This window comes from Coffea arabica, chromosome 7e, assembly GCF_036785885.1.
Source record: "Coffea arabica cultivar ET-39 chromosome 7e, Coffea Arabica ET-39 HiFi, whole genome shotgun sequence".
Classification (NCBI taxonomy): Eukaryota; Viridiplantae; Streptophyta; class Magnoliopsida; order Gentianales; family Rubiaceae; genus Coffea; species Coffea arabica.
The window spans coordinates 5798984-5811836 of record NC_092323.1 but is presented as its reverse complement, the minus strand read 5'-3'; the positions used below and the strand labels follow the sequence as shown (position 1 = coordinate 5811836).

The following is a 12853-nucleotide window of genomic DNA, read 5'->3' as shown; positions in this document are numbered from 1 at the left end:
GAAAAAGGTTCATTTTTTTATGGAGTAAATTGCCCAACGATCCCCAAACTATTATTTTATACGTTTTTAACCCTTAAACTATATCATGCATCATTTAAATCCATAAACAAATTAATATGTAAGTTTTTGGCCTTTCTGTTAATTTTTGCTATTTGAGCTAAGTGAATGGAGGGAGAGAGGAAGAAGAGGCAATAGCTAGTCTGTCCTTTCTCTGTCTTTTTTTTAAAGGTTTGTCCCTCCATTCTTTTATATTTATATATATATAATTTCTTTAAATAGCAAATAGGAGGTCTTGAATCCATAACCCTTCACTTATATCTGTTCTCATATACCATTCAACCCATACTTCTCCCACGAAGGTTTGTCCCTCCACTCAGTTAGTTCGAATAGCAAAAATTGGTAAAAAAACTCTAAAAACTTACGTATTAACTTGTTTAATAGGATAAACAATATAGAGTAATATAGTTTAAGGGTGAAAAGTGTACAAAAGTAATAATTTAGTGGCCGACTAGACAATTTACTTATTTTATTTGGTAATGTGAGCACTTTGTTTTTTTGTCTTTATCAAGTGTACGCATTGCACTTCTAGACGACTAAACCCATATTCTATTTTTTTTAATTAATTAGGAGAAGCTACGATTGATTGGTTAACAAAAATTATGCCCTCCGTTTGGATTTGGCTGTTTTTAAGGGTGTTTTTAAAATATTTTATTGTAAGCAATGTAGGTGAAAAACTTTTACTATAGATGAGGTTATTTTTAGGTTATTTTTGTGTTTTTGGTGTTTTTTGAGGTTGTTTTTTTATGTTTTTGGTGTTTTTAAAGTTGTTTTTTGTGTTTTTGAGATTTTTTTGTGTTTTTTACAGTTTTAAAGTTATTTTTGGTGTTTTTTAGATTGTTTTTGTTTGTATATTACAATAATAATATATATGAAAAATTTGTTTTTCAAAAAATGGCCAATCCAAACAGAGCATGAATTAAAGGAAAAAAATAAGAAACACTGTAAGCTTTAGTTTAAGAGTAAATCTTATATACACTGACAGTGTATACACTATCACCGTTGGATTCATGACATATGTGTAAGAGTTAAATTTAATACACTGACAGTGTATGCTGCAATGTTTTAACCATAAGTATTGCCCACCTTCCATGTGTGAGTTGTACGTAATTTATGACTCTTTTTTTTTTGGAAAAATATAATTTACGACTTTATGTATCTATCAAAGAATTAGACTACAATTTACTACATTATTGGGTTAAAAAAAAAAAAAGAGAATGAGTCTATACAGCTTAACCAATCAAAACGAGACTGGTTTGCAAGTATTTAGCTCAGAATACATAAAGCAGTTTGCAATAAAAGTACGCGCATATGCAGATATTTGCATAACCGCCACTTCTCTATTATTTTATCTAAAGTCTTTCGGTAACCGTGACAGTACCGACACAGGATATTTTCACCAACTTAATGCTCTCTTTTTTGTTACAAAACTAAAAACTTGGACTTGGCAGGACGGTTGTCGGTTGATGTCCCAGAGCAGTATAACTCCCTCTGTACAAATTGTAATTCCTTCTAACTACTCGTACATATTTATAGTAAAAGGTACGATATTCTGTTACTGTTAATGTGAATTTTCTATATAATCATTGCATGTTTGTTGTGAAATTTTATAAGTAATTCAAGTAGAATTACAAATTATTCGATAAAGTTACATTTTGTTTAAGAACGACTAATTTGACAATCTTCTCTGCCCCAAATCCTTGAGGCGTGGGATAATGAGTGTGTTTGAATAGTAAATTATTTGAAATAATTTTTAAAAAATAATAATAATTTTTTAATATGATACATATGAAATAAAAAGTTAATTAAAAAATGTTTGATGATGCAAGGCAAATAAATTTTGACAAAGAATACTAGTAGTTAAAGATTGCTCCAGAGTTCAAGGGTTCAAACCTTGTCTCCCATCAAGGTGTTTCAATATGAGGTTTATTCTAAATCCGTACGTGCACTTGTCTGGTTTGATGGTGGTTCAGTCCCCGTCAGGTTCTCCCGACTCAATTGAGTCTTCTCATAGAGTAGATTGACTAGATTCCCCTTCCCCGTCCCCTAGGAATAGGAGTAGGTTAGACATGTGCCCGTTGCGAGAAAAAAAGAAAAGAAAAGAAAAGGTGGCTCTAGAACTAGTAGCATCTGATTAAATAATTACACGTGAGAAAGTATTCTCTTTTTATGAATTACTCAAATACTAGTTTGGTGGTTTGATCAGGACAGATACAGTACACATGAATCATGTCAGAATTGACAAGGACATGGACTCCCCCTCTCGGTGTCCGTTAGACCAAAGCAACCCTCGGAAAACAGCCCTTCTTCTTTGGGTTAATTTCGTTTTTGGCGCCCCAACGTAGCCAAATATCCCACTTCACCCCTGAAAAGTGGAAAGGCTAATCTCATCTCCGGGCCAAATTTTTTTTTTTTTTTTTGGTTTAAAGCAGACCTGTCGTTTATTTTGATAGTTAATACAAGTCCTTTCTCCAATATATACATGTACTACACCCTTTTTCAGTTTAAATGGTTTTCTTTCTCTACTCTTTTCTTATTATGTAATTCAATCGGGTAGGATAAATGGGCTATTTTTGTTGTGTACTCTACTTACCTAAATTGGACCCTAGTTTGGAGGCATTTTGTCGTTTGAAGGGTCAAATTACAACTCTTTCGTCGAGGACAATAACAACTGTTGGTTGGCTAAAAATAGAATAAAATAAAAATGGACCCTTCATCCAGGTACCTCGGACCGACCCGCATCATTTCCGGTTCAATCCTAAGCTAAAGAGGACTGGACTGTCCCTCTCACCGCCACCAATAAACGCCAAGCTTTACTTGTACTCTCTCTCTCTCTCTCTCTACATAAAGTAGTGAAGTGTGCATTTATTTACTCCATTGCTCCCTTTCTCTCAAGTCTCAAGTCTCAACCACTTGTACTTACTTTACTTTCTTCAGTTTGGTTGACAATCTTCGCGAATGCTTTCCTCTTCCGAAACTGTTGTTGGTTAAGATGATCGCATTGCTACGAATCGTGAGTATCTACATTGTCTATCTATGGTGCTTGATGAAATAGGCAGCTTCTCACTTATTTTTTGTTCCTTAAATTCATAAAAATAGGAACTTTTGTCTTTTGCCTCGGGCATTACCTTTCCTTTTTCTTCTAATCTTAGCTTGATTTGATCTGCGTCTTGTTATTTTCAACTACTACGTTTTTTTTTTTTTTTTGTTGTTGGCGTCATGTTTTCAGGTACTTGTTTAGTTTATATCTTCTTGACGTGTGCTTAATTAGTCTGGACGAAAACTGCTTCTGCAACATTTTATTTCGCGAAGGTGATGCTTCGCTGGGTGATGCATGTGTGCTATAATTTTGGGGGGGGGGGGGGTGGTGGGGTTTGATATTCTGACTTGCTTTAAATAATGAAATGCGCTTTGTTGAGTTTTAATTGTTCTTACATTTTTGCATCCGCGCGGAAATTACGCTTTCTGGAATGGTTCGTATGCTTATACTTGAGAGAAAATAATGTTGGAAAACTGTTTCTGGTCAGAACAACATGAAGCTGCTAGCATCTAAATAAGATTGAATTCTAGTAATTACCCTCTTTTAGATACGAGTAAAAGTTACTAGAAGACCTTCAATAATTTGTGACTACGGCCTTTTATTTTATGTCCTTCAATTCTGATAGAAGGAGCAACATTTTATTTATTCGTTTGCTTATATCTGTAGACCTTTAAATTTAACGTTCATAAGGACTATATGTGGATTGTATTTTCTCAGTCGCCCCCTTTATAATGTTTTACTGCTCGTGCAGATTAGAGATTTTTATTCCAGGTCTATATAGTCCAGGAAGTTAACTCAACTCAAGTGCTCAACCCTTTCATTATGCTGGGAAAGGTAATTATTTAACAAGCTGAAACTTGAACTGATTGTGTAATGCTGGACCATGGAGGTTGTAGGCTCCATTTTGGGCAGAATTTGATACATTTTCTTATGCCATAGCAGTGCTGAACGCTTTATCAAGTACTATGGATCATAAATCATGGCTTTGGAAGAGAAGATCTACTGAGAAGACCATAATTTCCGATGACAAGACAAACCTTTCTTTGAGCAGAGGTGAAGAGGAGGTAAATGTGTCATGATTTCTTCGATTAGTTTGCTTCTATCTCATGTCATTGTCTATCACCTATATCAGTATATCCAAATGATATTGAACAAACACATAAGCCATTCTGATCATTATATTTATGCAGTATTAAAATACGTAAGTGCTAGACAAAGCATTGGCAGATATGGAAAGAACCCTCCTTAGCCTATAAAGAAGCTTGTGACTGTAATCTTTGGTGGAATTCTTTGTATGCTAACTTTCAATTTGCTGATTAAGAACAATACCAGGCACAATTTCCTTTTTCTCTGGGGTGCAATGGGAGCTGGATCTTTAGAGCCCTATGAAGTTTCTAAGTTTTTCGTAGAAAAACATTGATTTCATGACCTTAGGATGTAGCTACCCCTCTTATACATACATGCCAGAGGTGACTAGCAGGTTGAGACTTACTGTTCAATTATTTTTTATAGCATCCCTAATAATTCATGGTTGATAAAAGTATCCGCCATTAGTCTCCTAGACGGACAAGCAGCTTACCAAAATGCTTATATTCGACCTCGAGATGCTTAACAAAATGCATATGTTTGACCAAAAGATCTAATTTTGTACTTGGGACAGTTGGAGAGAAACGATTATACTTTTTGCAAAACTTATCCTCTTTTATGTTCTATCAAGATTTGCCTGAAAAGTCAAGGCTTTATTCATAGTAGTCGTCGTCAATAATATTAGGCTGGAAAAGAAAAAAAAAAAAGAAGAAGCTCTGTCTCATGGGAGTTCAGGTAGTTCAGCAAGATTTTAGGGGGATCATGTGATAATATTTGACTAACTAACTTGCATAATGTAGATTAAATCCAGGAGAAAATGTCAAACCGGAAAATTCGTAGATAGAACTTGGCCTGGATGCTACAGTATTTTGCAAGTATCCACTTGCCTTATTCAATTAGTTACCCATGCTCAATCAGTTGCTGATCATAAGTGTTGCATCTGAACTATGAAGTCATTTTAGCGGACTATCCCACCTTTCCTATCTAATGCCTTTCCAGAAGAGAATGGTTGGGGGCCTGGACTGTAGCTATTCTTTTAAGAAGAAACTGTTTGCTGATCACGTAGTTTTTGCTTATGCAGACACTTTTGAGTGACAAAGCACAACTTGAACTAGATCTGAAAATTTTGAATCACAAGCTTTCTTCTGCCATCTCTGAGTGCAACAACAAAGATGATTTTGCAAAGCAACAGGCAAAAATTGCTCAGGAGGCCATTGCAGGTGAGCTCACTCATAATAGCCATTGGATTTCCAACTGTGTACATTCTTCAGTCATACAAGTCTGGGTATTGTATACTTCACTGCAATTTTTCTAGCTCACTGATAAAAGAGTCATTTAGGCTGGGAGAAGACAGAGACAGAAGCATTATCTTTGAAGCAAGAACTTGAGAAAGCTTTACAGCAAAGATCAGTTTCTGAAGAAAGGTTACTTCATCTGGATGCAGCTCTGAAGGAATGTATGCTGCAGTTACGTTTTGTTCGAGAAGAGCAGGAGAAAAGAATTCATGATGCTGTTATGAAAACATCAAAAGAATTCGAAAGTACAAGATTTGTACTGGATCAAAAGTTAGCGGAGGCCAATAAAAGACTTGCCAAAGTGGATGGTGAAAATGGTCAGCTCAGCAAGGCACTCTTGGCTAAGGAAAAAGTGATTGAAGAATTACATAAACATACAACACAGATGGAGGTAGACTTTAGTTCCCTCGTGACCAGACTAGAATCCACAGAAAAAGAAAATGTTTCTCTGAAATATGAGGTTCGTGTGCTTGAGAAGGAACTTGAGATTCGAAATGAGGAGAGAGAATTTAATCGCCGAACTGCTGAGGTTGCACACAAGCAACATCTTGAAAGTGTGAAGAAAATTGCAAAGTTGGAATCAGAATGCCAAAGCCTACGCATCCTTGTCCGTAAGAGGTTGCCAGGCCCTGCTGCCTTGGCAAAAATGAAGAATGAAGTGGAAATGTTGGGCAGGAATCAAGCTGAAACAAGGAGAAGAAAGTCCAACCCTTCTCCAGTCAGTCCAATGGATATTTCGGCAGATATGGCTTCTGATACCCTCAGGCAAAGGATCAGTTTCTTGACTGAGCAATTGTGTTTTATGGAAGAAGAAAATAGGACTCTGAAAGAAGCCCTTAACAAAAGATTGAGTGAACTTGAATCACCGGAACAGCTTGAAGGACACGAGACAGCAGAACCAGAGAAGAACAAGCGTTACCTACACACTTTCTCTGTGGCGTCCATGTCTGATATGGGCAGTGATGACAAAACCAGCTGTACTGAATCTTCGGCTTCTGCTTTCATATTGGAGCTGGAGCAATTAAGAAGTGGAAAACAAATGGGCACACCATCCAGCAGAACAGTTGGAGCTTCTGACATGAGTTTGATGGATGATTTTGTTGAGATGGAAAAGTTAGCTGTTGTATCAGCAGATGATCCACCTGGAGCTAGTAATCGTCTAGCGGAAAATGATGCAACCCAGAGTCCCTTGAGAACTCAGCCTAATGGTGCAATGATTCCAGTATGTCATCTGTCTAACCTATCAGTGCCCAGCCACCAAATCCTGTCTCAAAATGTATCACCGAATAAAGCTCATATTTTGTTCGAAAGCATAATACAAATTGTTTTGGAGCAAAGCCAAGTGTTGAAGAGAAAACCAAATGAAATACTTGATGAGATCAAAGCTGGTTTGCCACAATTCTGTCATCCAAATTTTCAGCTCACTGACAAAAAGGAAAGCTCAAATCAAGATGATGCTTTATGTGTCACAAAAGACATGTCTGAGAGATCTAGTAATGTTCTAGAGGAAGATTCTTCTGACAAAGGAACTTGCAATACTACAGCAACAAAGAGCAGCCAGAAAGTGCAGCTTAATTTAAACAAATCGTTACATAAGATCATTGAACTCATTGAAGGGATCAGTATTCCACCCCTGGATAATGGTAACACAGAGGTGTTGTCAAGAAACTATGACAATTTATTACATTTTAAGGATACAGAGACTCCTACAGGCTATATTGGTCGTGTGTTTCAGTGGAAAGCTTCTGAACTCTCAACCACTTTAAAGCAGTTTGTTCAGACTTGCAGTGATTTGTTAAATGGAAAGTCTGGTCTTGAAACATTTGCGGAACAATTAGCATGTACTTTGGAATGGATCATGAACCATTGCTTTTCTCTTCAAGATGTTTCAAGCATGAAGGATGCAATCAGAAGTTATTTTGATTGGGATGAATCAAGAAGCGAAAGTGAAGCTGATAGTGGAGCAACTAATCATGTCTCAGAGTCCAACAAATTGAACATCCAAAATGGAGAGAAGTGCACCTTGCCCCTTGTTTCTGCTTCAAACGATGAGCACAGTCATTTTCAAGTTGAAGAAGTTCTGCCTAATTTTAGAAAAGAATTTAGAAGGTTGAAAGATGAATTGCCGAATAAAGAATCAGCAGAGAATGATTTCGAAGGGAGACTCCAATTAGAGGCTATTAAGAATGAATCCCTGATTAATCAACTTCAGGAATCAAATAAAACAAGCAAGACTTTGCAGGTGGAGGTAGAATCTCCTAAGCCCATGAAGGAAAAAACAAGTCATCAAAACCAAAAGCATAAGCAGGTAAAGGAAGCGCTTGAGAGACAGCTCATGGAGACCAAAAATGAATTGAAGGAAGCTTGCGAAAACCTCATGTATACAGAGAAGGAGCTGCCAAACCAAAAAAGTTCTTGTCAAAAATTGAATGGGACATATGACGATCAAGAGCTTCCCATGGAAAGGTACAACATTTTTTTTCCTTTAATGTGAGAAATTATTACTTGTAGGGCCTCTCAGAGTTGTGAAATGTGCAATTTGCAGCATGGTTGAAAAGGGAACTGTTGATGGTATTGCCAACCATGGAAGAGAACTTCGAACTGTAAGTTCCTACCCTCAGAAATGATGATTGTGTCTTGTAATTATCTTAACTTACATGAGCTTTCTCTGAAAGTATTTAGGACTTCTGCACTGATAGATAAGTTATTGCAAGTTAACAAGTTGGAAAGGTCATCAAGTGTGTGTGTGTGTGTGTGTGTAAGTTTTAAGGAGTCTTTTGATGTCATCTTTTCGGATAACTGTAGTCAAAATGGTGAGACCCTGTAACTTCTTGGACCAGTATTATAGAAGCAGAAAAGATGAAAATCAAAAGCATGTCCAGAGTTACTAGAATTTCAAAAAGAAAAATAAATTATAAGTGTTCTTGCAGCAATCTCATTGAGAATAACAGATTTCTATGTTTAGTTCTCTTTCTGGTTTTCCTTCTCATAATTGGGTTGAGCTTGGCAACCTCGTAAACATTATGAGAGCTCTTATTCTGTCCAACGCAACAGCAGTAAATAGGAGTAAGATTAAGTTAGCTTGTTGAACTGTTTTGAGATCTTTCCGTAATTCATAGATGGTGGCATAATCTTTACTCAGTCATTTCTCTCCTAGTAATAAACTGGAAAATATCGTGATTCATGAATTTCCTTTGTTGCTTTGAATTTGTAGGATTGGGAGATTGTAGCAGCTTCAGAAAAGCTGGCGGAATGCCAAGAAACTATCTTAAACTTGGGGAAGCAGTTAAAGGCATTGGCTTCACCCATGGAGGCTGCCCTTTTTGATAAGGTCGTCTCTAGCCCTTCTAATCCTGTTGTTGCGACCATGACAACTCCTAAGAAGAATACTCGCCAGCGGTCATCTCTCCTAGATAAAATGCTAGCTGAAGACAAATATGAGACCGAGGATCTCAAGTCTCCTAAAACCAAGGAAATTATTCTAGAGGGTAATAGCTATTCTGTCTTTGGCCCGAATTGGACAATAGAACCTCCAGAGAAAGTGGCAAGTTCAAATGGTGTTAATTATTCAAATAATGAAGCTGAGATTGGTTCTTTGGCTATTGTTCCCAGTAAGAAAAGGGGAAGTGGAGGATTGCTAAAGAAGCTGTTAAGGAGAGGGAGAAACGGCAGTTGCAAGAAAATAGTTTCATAAGCTGGACTAATGCTGAAACTGAAGGGGCGGAATCCAGTAACAGTGAAAATTGGTTTAATTTTTTTGGCTAGAATACTACAGTGTGATTTTTGCCTTGCATATCTGTGTGTGAGAGAGATGGTGGGTGTATCTTTGTTACTTCTGTTGTATATAAATTCAAAAGAATACATTTCAATTGAATTAGAATTAAATTTTTTTATTTTACCAAGAATACAGCAATTTTGAGAGGAGGAATAATTCAGATCATCTATGTTCAACACAAGAACTTGCAAGGATAGAGCATTCACCGAAGAGAGTATTCAAATCTTAAGTTGGTCATCGGAGAAAGAGAGAGTTTGCTCTCTATAAGTGGTTTTAGGACTTTTGCAGAACTCAGAGCCAAAGGCCTGCTTGTGCAGTTGACTTGGGAAGACACAGAAACTTGGTCTTGAATTCAATTGAATGTTATAATCAACGTCATAGCATAAATCCAAAATATCATCTTCGGATGTAATTCCGGAATTGTAGGCGACGGCAGATTACAAAATTGGAAATGTACATGAAAGCAAGATATGCATATGCCAAAATCAACTTCAGTTCAATTTCTGTATAGCACAAATTTGGCAATTTCATGGAGCCCAGCTTCCTGATAACATTCAGCAATCCGCTCCAAATTGTCATCCCAGGTGCCTTCCACAGAAGCCAAATCCAACAAGAAAGCTGCTTCATCCAGAGCAACCTGTAAACGACGGAAGGTGTATACACACACTGAAGCACACACAGCCAAAAGGTGAAAGAGATATGTGAACTAAAACAACACAATATGGATCTAGAACCGTTTCAGGTTTTACCTGAGCGGGTTCCTTTCCCCTTTTTATATCTTCTTGTCTTCCCTCTTTGGTCACTCTCTCTTTAATGTACTCAATTTGTTCATCATCCCACTGGGCAATGCTCGCAACTTCCTGAATAGGGTGAAAGTAGGCAAACATGCTCGTAGAGTTTCAATCAAATGTCAAAACATATCAGCAGTATATGCCATATAGAAGATAGAATAGTCAAATATTAAGATACAAGTATAACTGATACTTACATGGTAGTTGCAGCCTAGAGTCCACCATGGTGATTTCAAAGCCACCCTTGCAGAATCTTTAGCTTCTAGGTTCCGTCCAACCCTGCGATATGAATGCAAGTCCCTTACACAGAAAGAATAATGCGCTGAAAGAAGCAAGGCATGAAAGAAATATACAGACTTCAACAGCACTTCAGAATTGACAACAAAGGGCCGTCCAAATCCTGGAAAATGCTCCCTTTTGGTATAGAATTCCCCAGTCACCAATGCTGAAACCTTCCACCATCATATTCACATCAGCAAGTATGTCAAAGAAACATGCAGTGAGACTGAGCAGCAAAAACGATTTTCTTACATGGTCCCCCTTCTGGAAATGATGCTTGATTTTGCGTTCTAAAATGTCTGGAAACAAGCCAACCTGGAAAAGAATATCCAGTTAGCACCCTTTGTCAAGTCTACCATTCTTGTAGCATGACAGATGCCTGGTGCTACCTTCTTGATAAGATATGTATCCACACTCGAAAGCCCAGATGCAGCAAAGTCACCCTTCTGGTAGAGTTTCTCTTCAGCACCAACAGAGACATGAAATAACTCATCATTCCTTTCTTGGGGACCTTTAATGTCTTCTTCTGCCAAGAGTCTGTGAATGTATTGATCCACCTGTATTTGGACAGATAACAAAGCAAATGAAGGGAAGCACAATAATGCAATCTTGAAGACCTAAAGCTAATGAATACGACAATAACATGTAAAGCAACATACTGTCCCCAATTGAGGATGTGTAACATCTCAGACTTACATTCTTGGCTAGAAGCCATACCCCATACTTCTGTACTTGTATCACAGGCATCTCCATCCTAAGGATGCTACAAATTGAGATCAAGTAATCTAAGAAGAACATCTCAGCAAAGAAGATTAGAGTTACTTTACCCAGTCGGGGCAGTAGGCCATCGCAGCAAAGCAGTTACAGAACCTATACACAAGCAGCAACGTGTAAAGATAGAACATTGGTCTCAAATCAATATATTTGGTTTATTTTTTTCTTTTTAACTCAAACACAAGCCTTATTCACACCTGAGGTGTTTTCAGACAGAGGTATAGCAAGAGGAATCAACCCTCGCTTGGCTCCCGGAGAGATTATTGAATCGCCTGCTACCAGTCAATACATCAGCCTGAAAATTTCTTAGTGAAAAGTATCCGCAATCCATTAAATCACGGATTACCAAAAACTATGATTCACAAGCCAAAATTTTATCCTGATGGCCCCATTTAAGCATGAAAAAAGTGTCTGATGAAAATATTACCTTACCTCTAACCTTAAGCATTCTGAGTAGATTACTCAAATGCTGTGGAGGTTGAGTGGCTGCTACTTCTTTAATAAATGAAACATGGTCTGCAGTAGAAAGCAAATAAAAAACTATTTAAGCTGCTTAATCATAGCACTACAACTACGAACTGTGTATTAACCAAAGCCTTTCTTTTTTTGTTTTGGTTTTCTGTAACTGTACCGGGAGAGGAAGAGGTGTAGCACCGATATGTGGGCCTGCAGCGATCAACGAGTATAGGTCCAATTGCGGCGGCGCGTGGACCTCCGAAAGGCAATCCGCCGCTGGCCTTCATATCCCTCCTCCGGCCACGACGGAATATCGCTGGGTCGTGTTTCTGCTCTTGAGCTTCCAATCCGTTATTCCCTGTAGTTTTGGATAAGGCTAACATCTTCTGGGCCGGATATTGATTTTTAACTTCTACACGGGTGGCCCAATTTCTCTTCGGATGTGATCGCTGTTCTGGTTCCTTATGTCTGACATTTTTGCTGCACAGTTGCACTAGACAACATAGAGAATAGCGTACTATTTATATCAAATGATTAAAAAAAAGGTTAAATGTATTCTTTTTTACCCTTACTATTGTTTTTTTTTTTTGCGATAATATTTCTTATGTTATAGTAGTAAGTGATTGTATGTCTTATTATATCGATATTTTATATCAATAACGCCACAATATTGAGGATTTTGCATATTCAATGAGAACCCATTCATATTTTTCCTCCACAGTCCACCCCACACATTTTACTAGATGACGCATTAATCTTTTATTTCCAATCCATTGTACCTTAGCAATATTTTTAACTCGTTCTGATTCATTCCAGCCGCTTACTGCTATGCAAAAATTGAACCAACGCACTCATCAATCCGCCTGCTTTTTTTTTTTAAAAAAAGGCTAATTTCAACACGCTGTTGCTCCAATCCAATTGCGTGGTTCTTTGTCCATTTTAGTTTAATCTTTGCCGCTGAGATTTATTTGGACAACTTTAAAATGACCTAGCACAACTCTTGAGAAAACCCAAAAAAAAACTACGGCAAATAATTTGTAGTTTTGGGCTATAAATTCCTAATATTTGGGTTTGGGGGGGGGGGGGGGGGGGTGGGAGGGGGTTAGTGTCTGTATGTGTATATTTGTCGTGTGTATTTTAATTTGAATAAATCTCATATACATTGACAATGTATACACTATTATTATTGGATTCATGATATATGTGCAAAAGTTAAAAAATTATCATTCATCAAATGCTTATACACTGTCGGCATAGAAAAGATTAATCATTTTAATTTTATATCTTTATACATGAGTAT

General features: G+C 37.3%; 2 protein-coding genes across 4 annotated transcripts; one reads left to right on the top strand and one right to left on the bottom strand.

Moving 5' to 3' along the window:
- Positions 1-2919: 2919 nt before the first annotated feature.
- LOC113701322 (filament-like plant protein 7) lies at positions 2920-9383 on the top strand. Its single transcript, XM_027221908.2, has 7 exons — positions 2920-3070; positions 3849-3931; positions 4040-4161; positions 5265-5403; positions 5523-7944; positions 8024-8081; positions 8693-9383. Exons 3-7 carry the CDS (start codon positions 4063-4065, stop codon positions 9170-9172), a joined length of 3198 nt encoding a protein of 1065 aa, XP_027077709.1. The 5' UTR covers positions 2920-3070; positions 3849-3931; positions 4040-4062; the 3' UTR covers positions 9173-9383.
- A 199-nt stretch (positions 9384-9582) lies between these two features.
- On the bottom strand, positions 9583-12056 carry LOC113701323 (protein IN CHLOROPLAST ATPASE BIOGENESIS, chloroplastic-like). Of its 3 annotated transcripts, none has more exons than XM_072058955.1 (11): positions 11729-12056; positions 11530-11613; positions 11295-11369; positions 11151-11193; positions 11020-11077; positions 10713-10880; positions 10576-10638; positions 10402-10496; positions 10242-10344; positions 10003-10113; positions 9583-9890 (listed from the first exon to the last, which is right to left on the bottom strand). In XM_072058955.1, exons 1-11 carry the CDS (start codon positions 11934-11936, stop codon positions 9750-9752), a joined length of 1149 nt encoding a protein of 382 aa, XP_071915056.1. In that variant the 5' UTR covers positions 11937-12056; the 3' UTR covers positions 9583-9749. The 3 variants fall into 3 exon arrangements, with proteins under 3 accessions (XP_071915056.1, XP_027077711.2, XP_027077710.2); XM_027221910.2 differs by having other exon boundaries at positions 10242-10323; positions 11729-12055; XM_027221909.2 differs by having other exon boundaries at positions 10242-10496.
- Between the last annotated feature and the right edge of the window lie 797 nt (positions 12057-12853).

What these genes read in the sequence shown, in the direction of transcription:
- LOC113701323 (XM_027221909.2), bottom strand. Translation starts at nt 11,936, where the DNA reads ATGTTAGCCTTATCCAAAACTACAGGGAATAACGGATTGGAAGCTCAA. An exon ending in TATGGCTTCTAGCCAAGAAT is followed by an intron (nt 10,881 to 11,019) that starts GTAAGTCTGAGA and finishes GTCCAAATACAG; the next exon opens with GTGGATCAATACATTCACAG. An exon ending in ATACATATCTTATCAAGAAG is followed by an intron (nt 10,639 to 10,712) that starts GTAGCACCAGGC and finishes ATTCTTTTCCAG; the next exon opens with GTTGGCTTGTTTCCAGACAT.
- LOC113701322 (XM_027221908.2), top strand. Translation starts at nt 4,063, where the DNA reads ATGGATCATAAATCATGGCTTTGGAAGAGAAGATCTACTGAGAAGACC. An exon ending in CAAGAGCTTCCCATGGAAAG is followed by an intron (nt 7,945 to 8,023) that starts GTACAACATTTT and finishes TGCAATTTGCAG; the next exon opens with CATGGTTGAAAAGGGAACTG. An exon ending in ATGGAAGAGAACTTCGAACT is followed by an intron (nt 8,082 to 8,692) that starts GTAAGTTCCTAC and finishes TTGAATTTGTAG; the next exon opens with GATTGGGAGATTGTAGCAGC.